The sequence below is a fragment of the Gymnoscopelus braueri genome (assembly GCF_963280865.1).
Source record: "Gymnoscopelus braueri genome assembly, chromosome: 22".
NCBI classification, from domain to species: Eukaryota; Metazoa; Chordata; class Actinopteri; order Myctophiformes; family Myctophidae; genus Gymnoscopelus; species Gymnoscopelus braueri.
This window is the reverse complement of record NC_137624.1, coordinates 16,113,812-16,126,220: the sequence shown is the minus strand read 5'-3', so window position 1 is coordinate 16,126,220 and position 12,409 is coordinate 16,113,812. Positions and strand designations below refer to the sequence as shown.

General features: G+C 43.3%; 1 protein-coding gene across 1 annotated transcript in view; it reads left to right on the top strand.

Annotated features, from left to right (window-relative positions):
* LOC308077721 (5-hydroxytryptamine receptor 4) overlaps positions 1–12,409 on the top strand; it is a gene marked incomplete at its 3' end in the record, with an annotated part of 56,403 nt that overhangs the window by 23,768 nt on the left and 20,226 nt on the right. The window contains exons 4-6 of the mRNA XM_080418602.1: positions 4,060–4,260; positions 5,996–6,149; positions 7,662–8,326. Of these exons, the coding sequence (XP_080274728.1) occupies positions 4,060–4,260; positions 5,996–6,149; positions 7,662–8,326 (1,020 nt within the window). The remainder of the gene's footprint in view (positions 1–4,059; positions 4,261–5,995; positions 6,150–7,661; positions 8,327–12,409) is intronic.

The window sequence follows — 12,409 nt, the reverse complement described above, 5'->3', positions numbered from 1 at the left end:
AGTAAAGTCCTTTTACTTGAGTACTGTACTTAAGTCAATTTTTGTAGTTTCAGTTTTTTGCAAGCTGATGACTTTCACTCCGCTACATTTTTTATATATAAATATTGTACTTTTGACTCCACTACATTTCTAGGAAGGGACTCTTGGGACCGAAACTTACAAAATATATAGCATATTGAATTAACCACTTAAGCCCTATTTCAAATATAGTAAAAATAGCCAATCTACAAACCATTAAACTGTGTAGGCATAGGATACTTGTATTATAATTATAATGTTTATCTTGCGTTGCATCCACCAACACGTGAGAATACTTGTCAGGCTTCAAAGACTTAACGTAACTAACATAACTAACGTAATGTGACTAATCAGAATCAGAATCAGAATCAGTTTTATTGTCACATCACAGGTTTACAAGGTAAAAAAGTGGGTGAAATTCGTTTTTGTACATAGTTCCCATCGCAACGTTAATTTCCATAGAAAGAAGAGGGGGGGGGAGAAGAAGAGGGGTGGGGGGCAAGTGGGAAGGAGATCAAAACAAGAGAGCAACAGAAGGCCAGACAAGTTATCTACATATTTACAAAGTACCTGAGATAATAAAAAACTAAGGTGCCTGAGCATAGCAGCAATGTATGTATACTGTGCATGTTATACTTATACTGTGCATACTGTACTTATACTTATAATGTAACATGGACTCGCTGAACCTCTCTCCTTTCATTGTCAATGAAAGGAGAGAGGTTCAATTAATTGGTGAATAAGCTCTATGTGATGGTTGATGAGATTTATTTACGTTACTCAGGTCATTGAGCCCGAGGCCGGCTCGTGCCTGACCTATTAATAAAAGAAAATGGCCTGAGCCCGGCCGTAATCAATGGGTAAGGTTAGGACCCATTGTTGCCCGTCAGACTTGCAGACCCATAGCTCTTTGTAGATACATGCAATACACTGGCAGTGATTCTCAACCTGTGGCCCGGCGGCCCACTGGTGAGCCGTGAGGATATTGCAAGTGGGGCCCCAAACAATTGGCAAAACACTAAGATTTGGATGAAAATATGACATTAAAATAAACATGCTCTGAAAATACCCACCCATCTGACACGGTAGCCGATAGGCTGGTCAGAATGCTTTCGAGATTTTCAAGTGGGCCCTGATCCAGTAAAGCTTAAGAACCACTGCACTATGGAGTGTATCACACTACACTAGACACGCTTGTGTCATTTCTTCTCAAATCCTCATATCACAGCTTTGGGCAACACAGAGGATGAGGGAAATCTGCTAGATCATCATAAAAGTGATGTCTCCTTGTCTGCAAACATGGTCAGTCCAATGGCGGCAAGAAGCTTTGACCATAGTGTACTAATACACACCAGTTATTTCCAAGGACCTTGGCATTGGGGAACCTTTCCTCCACGGATACACTTAGTGTTAAGATTGAATGGAAGCATGGATTATACTGTAGAACAAGTTCAGGCGGTGTTCATAGAGTCAGTGGGTCACCATGTCTCACTGCAATAAAGAACAATGCTGAGAACAGCAGTAAATCTTGAGGTTCATAGTTAGGTTCTGTACATTCCACAGTTTCAAGAATCCTGACAAAGGTTACAGAAGCTTTTCCAAAAACGTCAATTTATCTCTGAAATTGATGAGTTATTGCTGGTAACTGTTGATCCTAAGTACAAAAGTACAAATCACAGCTACAGTATGTCAAGTAAAGACAAATTAGACAAATATTCATAGACCAAGGCAACAAAGCTCACTACAGATATAGACACATTAATGCAACATTGTGTGTTTGTGTGTGCAGGATGGTGTACTCTACATGTACAGTATGAGTGCCTGTGTGTTGGTGTATGTGTGTACATATACAGTAAATATGTGCACAAACATGCACCCATTCATATGAGAATGAATGTGAGCAGTGGGGAAACACCAAGGGAATCTGCAGCACAACAAATACAATCCAACATGCCATGACTAAAGCTAGGTTTAGAGATGTCTGGAACCAATGGCTGAATGGCTTGACATTCATTCCAGCACGATATTCAGAGCATGAGAACCACTCAAATGTGGTAGAAATAGCCCATGTACAAATTGACTGTACAAAAAATAGAAACTGCCAAATGAAAGTTATAAAACTTGTATAGTTGATATTTTGTGTGTGTAAAAACGTTTTCCCCAGCTATTTGTATTTTGTAGTTTTGTGATATAGGTTCAATATTTATAAATATCACTTAACATTTTGACAAAGGGAACATAAGTGTTTAATAAGTGGTTTAAAAACAACCTAATTGAAGAGTGAGCATGTGATTAAGTTGATATGACAAGATACAGTGAAGTTCTAGCAGCAGGCGCGCAACCAAGTATAAACTAGAAAAAGTGCTCCTCGGAGCACAGGTCTCCACCAGGTCAGGTAGGTTAGTGTGGGGCAGCACTGTTCGGAATTTGCCAATCAGCCTTGAATGTGAAAAATTGGACGGATTGGACGGATCCGTCTTGATCACTTGACTAAAGAGATAATATGTAGCGATTGAGAATAACCATGTGAATATTAAAGGGACTACACCATGAATTTTTACTTTTCCTTCTTTTTTGTGTGTTTTTGGTCTCCCCTACCTCTCTTCTATCCCCAAAAATACCCCAGTTTGAGCACTCAGGCTTTCACAGCATATCTGGGGTTTTATGTAAATTGGTCTCAAAACAGGCCAAACTGATTTGGCCCCGAAAGTGACGTCACTAGCGGTACAATCCCTCCCGTTTTTCAGTTCCAACTTAGAAAAAGAAAAAAAAACTTTTTTTAAAAAACTTTTTCTACTCAGAACAGGAGATAACATGCATACAAACTGGCTCAATAGCGCCACGTGCAAATCAGGACAATGTGGTATTGCCTTTGAAAGTGCTTTATAAGCCAGAGAGAAGTTAGTTGGAATGACTATATCTGAGGCTTGATTTAGGCTCAAACCTTTTTGAAAAACGTTTGAGGGACATAAACAATATGATATTAAATATATAAAAAAAAAAAAGAATCATGGTGTAGATCCTTTAAGTTGATATGTCAAGATATCACAGGTTATCATGAGACATGATGGCTGATTCTGACCACCACAGTAACGGCCATCGTTTGGACACCTCTCGTTTCATTGTGAGAACTTTTGTTTAGTCAAATCTTCCAAGAGCAGTGAATTAATTGTCTCTTGTTTCTGGGTCAGGTGTTATGTGAATGTCAAACACAGTAGGGTACTTTTTGGAATATAAGACAACAAAAATTGTAAATCTAGAAGAGGTGGGTTAAAGTACCATCAGCACCCTAACATTTGCTGAATACTGGTGACAAATCAGGAAAGAGTCTAGCAGTTTAACCTTTGAGTAGTGTAGTCTGCAGCGTACCTCATGTTGGATCAGCTGAGTTGCAATCTGGCATTAACAGAGCATGATTTAATACCTGCCAAAGCATCATCCCAGACACATCAATCTCAATGCCCAGTGCCTCTGGGCATTGAGGTGCTGGGCAACAGTTGCATCATGGTTCAACAGTTTATCTTCAGGCTGTGATTCAAATGATGTAATATCAGGATCTTTCTAAGGCGGTCTGGTTATGATAACACAAAATAAATCACCAATCCTCTGCCCCATGATCACAAGACTGTCCTGCAGTACATTAAAAATGATTTGGCGAGACAGTTAAATTCAGTTAGGGAACATTACTTTATAATGGCAAATAGACACAGCTTCAACAAAATGCATTCAGTTAAGATGTTGCATATCTTATACTGCGCTACCACAGTAACTACTGACTTTGCATTGTGATTGTCTGAGAGACTAATAATGAGTGTAATGAGTGCCAATATCTCAGTACTTAACAGTACTTTGAATGAATGCATCTATCTTGTTTACCATAACTGTAATCTAGCCAGCTGAATGTTTTTTTTTGTATTTTCTCTTCTCTTCTCTTCTCTTCTCTTCTCTTCTCTTCTCTTCTCTTCTCTTCTCTTCTCTTCTCTTCTCTTCTCTTCTCTTCTCTTCTCTTCTCTTCTCTTCTCTTCTCTTCTCTTTCTGCAGAAAAAAGAAGACCAACTATTTCATTGTGTCTCTAGCATTCGCTGACCTGCTAGTGGCACTGGTTGTAATGCCTTTTGCAGCCATAGAGTTGGCCACAGGTCAGTGGTACTATGGACACATCTTCTGCCTGGTCCGAACATCTTTGGATGTCCTGTTAACAACATGCTCGATATTACACCTCTGCTGTATTGCCCTGGACAGGTGGGTGAGGTGAAAGGTGTGTGTGTGTGTGTGTGTGTGTGTGTGTGTGTGTGTGTGTGTGTCTGTGCTTTTTATTGCATGTGACCGCCATGAACAAGTGCTTTTAGTCATTGTACTGCAGTGATAGTACTTTTAATTATCACTGCCTTGTGGACTTCGATCGACTTAACTCTCATCTGCAGTGGGGTCGCACTTTCATTCCCCGAGGCTAAAATGCACTAGAGACTTCCGGCTGCAGTGGAATATACAGAGTCGAATCACAGGGATAACTCTAGAAGATCCTCAGTTGCCTGACTTCATTTGAAGAGATTACAACAGAACTCTGATCTGTGATCACCATTTGAGTGAAGTTAGAAAAGGAAGTGGGGGGAAAAGAGGATATGTAACCTCTGCCCTTCCTGGTTATGGGAAATGTCAGGCATAGGGATCTGTCTAGATTTGGTACTCCCATTTTGCCTGGATCGGAAAGCAGATGTAACACGAAAATCTCGGGCAGGGGGCTTGCGCCTCTATGTCAATAAAGCGTATTGGCCCCTGTCCGTCTGAACTGTAGTTCTGTGACTGTCAGAACAAGACTATGCTCGCCTGACGTTGAACTTTTAACGTTTCTACGTTTGTCGTTCTGCCCATTCTGTTTACCCTGCAAATTTCCACAATATTCGTAATAACTGTATGCCAGTTTCTCATATGAACACTGGAAAATGTCCGGGGAATCAGGTCGGGTCCGGTGTTGGCCGTTCACAGATGTAGCATGCAACAGGAGAAATGCAATCTTTTTCAGAGAACATTGGTCTCTAGCCGATATACAGCCAAGTGCGCACTGCGGAGGGAAGTGTCAGGTGTAGGTTGTTGTCTAAAATTAGGCTACTGCAGTAGTAAAGAGACGTTTATGTTCGATCTGTGAATATTTCCAACTCGAACACTAATAAAAAGCTGAATGATTAAACTGGTTTCCAGTTCTCTCTCTCTCCAAACACACAATAGAAGCGTCATCAACATGTCCACACGCTGAATGTAAATTCACCGGACAGTCACTGCGTCCATTCACACAGAGCTGTTTGAGCCAAATCGGACCTGGACTTATGTCAAGGGTCTTGCCTGCATAAAATCTGTTCCATGTCCGATCCTACTGAGCCGGAATGTTGCATTCATACATACAGACCCTCCGTTTGAACTCTGGAAAACTTCCATAATACGGTGCATGTCTGAAAGTGGCTTATGTTCCTAAAGGCAGCAGCACCACAATTTTAATGACTTCAGGCTGATCACCCTAACTTCTCTTGAAATGTAAATGTTTGAAAAGCTTTTTGTAACGACTTGGATGCCCGCGTGGGAAGGGATACTATAGACAAACATCTTATCCACTAGAATAACGGGGAATCCCTTTGGGGGGGATAATAGGCTTTTGGTCTTCAGGCAGGGGCATGAACCACTCTGCTACACTCAACCCCCATTAAACTGTATTTAATGTGTGAAATAGTTTCATAGCCTTCAGTTGCTTAAAAAAATTATAATCTTCAAAAGTGTTACAACTGACCCTAGTCTGCCCTATGTCAAGGTACTTTATAATGACAGAAATGAATGTGCATCTGTTTATGCCTGGTACAATACAATAGTTATTTTGTTAATCCTGGCACTATGCCATCTGTTTGTGGTAATCCATGTACTTCTGTATGCCATGATATGTTTTTATGTTATTCCAGGTACTATGCCATGTATGTGTATGTTATTTCAGGTACTATGCCATCTGTTGCCAGCCTCTGGTTTACAGACACAAGATGACCCCGGTGAGAGTTGCTGTGATGCTGGGTGGCTGCTGGCTCATTCCTACTTTCATCTCCTTCCTACCCATAATGCAAAGCTGGAACATGATTGGCATCGAGGACATAGTGAGTCATTCAGCAGCTAGGATTACAGGTTTTGGGATCAACCAGTATAATGTGCTCAACAGCACTGCAGAGCTTAAGTTCAATTCTTGAAAAAAAGGGGGATCCGTACATCAAAAATTACCTCAACTAGACCATACCCGTCGGGGGATATGAGCACCCAAAATATGTGCAATGTGGGTAATGCGCTGTGCACAGACAGTAGATCAGGGATGGAAAGTGACTTGGTAACTGCAACAGTTGCAACACACACGCACGCATGTGCGTCCCGTCGCGGATCCACAGCCTCATAAACATTTCCAACAGCCGGAGCCGTCCCTTGTCGCGAACACACACACACACGGATCCGCACGCGTCCTGGTCCCATAGTCACAGTGAGCACACACGCGCGAACCCCCCCCCCCCAACACAAACACACACACACACACACACACACACACACACACACACACTCACACTCACACACACACACGGCCAGCCCACATGCGCACGTCCCGTCGCCGCGTCCTGGACCCACAGCACAGTGCACAGACACACACAACCGTAATAATGTTTACGCGGCCCCTAAATGAAACTCCTTTATAAGTGTAAGCACGTTGTCTGTGTGTGCTTGTGCCAGACGGCAACAGTATAACAGTGGGTCTATGGATTCGACGCATGTGCAGTTTGATCATTCATCCCATAGCTCTGGAGGGCCATAACCATGGCGACGGCTGTAAGCATGGCGAGGATACTGTAGGTCCCATAGCCCGAATTATTTTACATACAAACGCTAATAAACAGCTAACATTTGGGGAAAGTGAAAAACGGGCGTCGCTGGTCCGTGCACATGGTATGGTCAATGGCTGTGTGCAAATGCAGATCAATTGCTCCAGCCACTGAGGAGAACTGGGCAGAAGAGATGTTGGGGACAAACAAACAGACGCATTCTTGGGGACAGACAAACAGACGCATTCTTGGGGACAGACAGAGCTTTGTTTAATTATTGGAAGATTTAAACTTGTGTCTGGGCTCCGCTTGACTGATGAGCACCGAATGTCTTGTGCAAGCTGCCTGTAGACCGCAGAATTACAGTACTAGACTATTTTTTGTTTTGTACTTTTTGAAAAATGTAACTTCACTTTTTATAATGCAAGTCAATGGGGCTGTGATCACGCTGTAACCTTGCTTCAATTTGGAGTCATATGTTATGGATACATCATAGACGCGTTGACAAAATCTGAACAATTATGACAGTTTATTTTTATTTTTATTACAGATCTATAGGATCTAGGAGCTTGGCCTTGTCAATGATGTCATAGGTTTAAATGCGGGTCATGATCTGCTTGCTTCTTTCCTGTCTTCACACTGTACTGTCCATTATAAATCATAACTTAAAACATTAAAATCAAAACTGTTTAAGCACTGTAGCACTTCTAAAGTTACAGACTTTACCTTATCAACACTGGTATCTTGATGGGCGAACAGTAGCCTATATATTCACTGGTTTGAATTATATAATTCTGTCTTCCACAGATTGAAGAGAGGCACGCCTCGATGGGTGCTTCTAATGACACCAACTGTGTGTTTATGGTCAACCGGCCCTACGCTCTGATCTGTTCTGCTGTGGCCTTCTACATCCCACTGGCCCTTATGGTTCTGGCCTACCAGCGCATCTATGTCACCGCCATGACCCACGCTCGCCAGATCGGGAACCTCCAGCGTGCCGGCTCCGCTTCCATCACAAGCACGGCTTTGTTTAACGCCACGGCGAGGTCATCGACCGCATCTGACCAATCAGAGAACTACCACCTTAGGATGGCAGCGTGCCCCTCCCCAGAGCCAGGTCCTGTGGCGAACAGCCGCATGCGCGTGGAGACCAAGGCGGCGAAGACGCTGGCAGTTATCATGGGATGTTTCTGCCTGTGCTGGGCGCCATTTTTCATCACCAATATAGTGGATCCCTTCATACATTACTCTGTACCGTGGCAGTTGTGGACCGCCTGGCTATGGCTTGGCTACATCAACTCAGGACTCAATCCGTTCCTCTATGCGTTCCTCAACCGGGCGTTTCGTAGGGCCTTTCTGGTGATACTGTGCTGCGGGGATGAGAGATACGTGCGGCAAGGGAGCTACCCTCACGGATACACCCACAGGCCTAGTTCAGCTGCATCCGTCAATGGGACCTCTATTGCACTGAGGTAAGGGGACAGTGGGGGGTTGAGGTATCCTCATTTTGGAAGTAATATAAATTAAATTAAAAGATTAAGACAAGTTCAATAGGTTAAAAAGAGAAGCCAGTAGATTGGGTTTTGACTAATTAACCAATTAGCAAAGATGCCACCTAGCACCTCACAATTTTCAGTGAGACAAGAAGTGCGTGTGTCTGGAACCACATGCACCCCTGGAATCAAATTATGCTACAACCATTTTCCTACAGCAAGGGTTCCCACATTTTTCAGGCTGCAACCCCCCAAAATAATCATATTTGAACTGGGGACCCCCCAATATAATCATATTTGAACTGGGGACCCCCTACCCTGACAAGCACTTGGAATTGTAGGTATTGCATTTAGTTTGACTCCCAAAATAACCCCTTGGGGGTCCCGACCCCCTGTTTGGGAACCATTTTCCTACAGTACAGTATGCTTTCACTCTGTCTCTCCGTTGAGACGCACCTCTCAGACTCCACCACACCCCCTAGCACTCCTCTCGCTCTGTCCCTTCTTGTCACTGTTGTTCCTTAGACACTAGTTTACTATGCAGATATATCTTGGTCACATGTTCTTATGTTTTTTTTTCTACTTAGATTGGTATTTTTCTTGACCACAAATGTGAAGAATGTTATTTAGATATCATGTTGTTTAGACAGATGCTAGTTTCATTGTTTACTTGTTATCCTAGTTTCCTTGAGGCACTATATTGTTCACTCTCTGCACTCGGGGCAATTGTTGTGTATTGACTAGAGTTCATGCTTATTCAGCTTATTCCCATTTCGCACTTGTAAGTCGCTCTGGATAAGAGCTTATGCTAAATGCCTTAAATTGATTTTTTAAAATTGTCTCAGATTTCTTACTGTCTGACTCAACATGGTAAAATTGTCAGCACTAGGCCTTCGGTCTTGTGCCTACGACCGCTGCAGTGCCAATATCTCATGGTATAACACTCTCTCTCATGTGTTATATCAACATAGTATGATTTAATTTAAACAAAGTGGATTAATGGTCTGTGCCATTCTTTATCTATGGCTAGTGCTGCTACAGGAAACCCTGATGAAAGTTACCATACATTCTGACTAGAACTATAGAACATCTTTGCCTTTCCTTTGGAGAGCTGTGTATGCCAGGGGTTCTCAAAGTGGTGTCCGGGGACCCCCAGCTGTCCTTGGTGAAATTCCAGGAGGTCCCCACTTATACTGTAGATAGGAACCAAATGGACCCTTTACAGGTCTAATAGCTCTGACAGTGTGCAAATGGAATACGTGTCCATTTGGTTCCCTTTGCAAACTGTCAGTGGTGGATAGCAACTAAGTACATTTACTCAAGTACAGTACTTAAGTACAATTTTGAGGTATCTTTACTTTACTGGAGTACTTCCAATTTTCAATAATTTTACTTCTACTCCACTACATCTCAAAGGCAAATTTTGTACTTTTACTCCACTATAATTATTTGAAAACTTACTAAAAGTTACTAGTTACTTTGTAGATTTTGGTTATTATTACAAAACCACTTCAGACCTATACTTTGGCAATTTGAAAATAGCCGATCTACAAGCTCACCATGCGTCACTTTGCGACGCGATGTGAGCTTGTAGATCTGCTATTTTCAAAGGACTTGTATACATTTTATACATATGAAAACTTGTGAAATGTGACCTTCTGCAAAATGAGTACCGGTACTTTTACTTTTGGTACTTAAAGATATTTTGATGCCAGTACATTTGTCCTTTTACTCACTATTACTATTACTTTTACTTTTACTTAAGTAAAAAATGTGAGTACTTCTTCCATCACTGCACACTGTTAGAGTTATGGGGATTTGTTGCCTAATAATGCATACCAAATTGGGTCCTTGAAATGTAAATGTTTGAGAACCACTGGTGTATGCAGCACAACACAGCACAGAAGAGGGTACCAATATTACGGCTAGACTTTGCTGCACCCTGACTCTCCCTGTAGCTCATCTCAAATCTTTCAGACACATGACCACTTCTGCATTCAGCATTAACAAGGAACTCCAGTTTCGTCAAGGCCATATCAATTCCATGTGTCATGCAAATAGGAGATTTTGCCCCGCCAAGTTTTCATATAGGTCCATTGTTTAGTCCATTGTTATGGGCTAGTGTGCAAGTTGAAGAATGTTTTGTTGCAAGGACTTTTTTGTTACGTTTTTTTCCCAGCAAAAATATTCTGATTCACCCACAGCTGAGTCGGGTTATTTTCAGTCATATGATTTGGTTTTGTATAATCTTTGTTATAATACGCATTAGTGTTACATCAACGACATTCTTCTTCTTATTTATATGTTATACAGTATACAGTAGTAGTATAAGTAACTGGACCATCCAAAGCGCTTTAGCATGTATTTCACATTCAACCATTCACAAACCAATGGCGGAGGAAACCAGGCACCAACTTGCTCATCTGGAAAAGTTAGGCATTCAGTGTCTTGCTCAAGCACACTTGGACATGCAGTCAGGAGGAACCAGGGATCGAACGAGGAACCCTCCAATTCCAAATCGGCCACTCTACCTCCTGAACCACTGCTGCCTGTGTAGTTTCAATTTCCTATTAACTTGGTTAAGCTAACTATATGTCAAGGTATAGTAGTTTTGCTGTGGTTCAACATCAACTCTTAAGTGTAAAGTAATGTGGTTGTAGTAGTTTGCAAACTAAATGATTAATAATGTGTTTTGTATTGTGCAGAAGTGCATGAAACTCTAACTAATTTTAAAGATTTGTAAGGCATTTCTGATTTAATAGATAGTATGATGAAAAGAAAACAGGAAAGAAAAAACAGAGAGCAAGGAAATTGAATGCAGGACAGGACGTGAACTAAGGGTTACTTACGTAACCCCGGTTTTGTAAATTGCGAACGAGTTGTTCACATATGGGAACAGCGCCCTCTGGCGGTGATAACAGAAGCTTCACATTAACTCCCTCAGGGCCAAACCTAATTTTGGCCCGATGGGTCTTCCGTCGCTTTCCGGTAGCCCCCTCCCGAAGGTATTATAGGCGACCGGAATGCGGAAGTCGTTCTCTTGATACACCAGCTTCCTTCTGCCTACGGTGAAGCAAAAAGAAGGGTGTTTCTGTGAACAACTCGTTCGCAATTTACAAAACCGGGGTTACGTAAGTAACCCTTAGTTTTGCTACATTGCTCTCTCGTTGTTCACATATGGGAGATATAAACCCCCGGAATGTATCTACAAACAAGATACCACAAAAACCTGCCCCAGCGCCTGGGCGCCAGGGCCACGCCCCCCCTGGGACGTGACCCCCTGGCGCCCAAGCCCCCCAGACCCACCGGGTCTGGGGAAACCCCCAGACCCACAGGGTCTGGGGTAAGGAACAGGAAAAGAAGTGGGGCCCTGACAGACCTAAGTCTGCCTCATAACTAAAAGCAGGCACAGCCTGTCTATTCTAGTGGGGGGAGGGCCCTGACAGACCGAAGTCCGCCTTATTCATCTAAGGCCCAGACGTCGGCCAATCATACACTAAATTACAGGGGCATGAACAGATCCTACGGCCATTCTATGCACCTACCCACCTTCAGGTGGAGGCCACACCCAGGACAGCGTGCGCCAGGGAAGACGCTGCCACGTCCAGGCTGTAGAACGCAGCGAAAGTCGAGGGAGACGCCCAACTCGCTGCCGTGCAGACGTCCTGAATGGAAACCCCTCTGCAGAGGGCCCATGACGTCGATACACCCCTAGTAGAGTGCGCTCTCAGTCCGTCAGGCACTGGGGCTCCCCTACTAGTGTACGCCAAGCGAATAGCCTCCACAATCCATCGGGAAAGCGTAGACTTAGCCACCGCTTTTCCCCCAGGCCCAGGGCCCAGGGAAACAAACAGCTGGCCGGGTCGGTCCCGGGCCGCAGTCCTCTGGACATACAGCCGCAAGGCCCTCACTGGACAGATACAGTGCAGCCTCCGATCCTCCTCTGAGGCAAACGGAGGCGGATGAAAAGCAACCAGCACGGTCGGTGTCACCACCGCCAGGTGGTTCTTAGGGATGAACGCCGGGTTGGGTTTAAGAACAACCCTACCGTTATCACCAGCG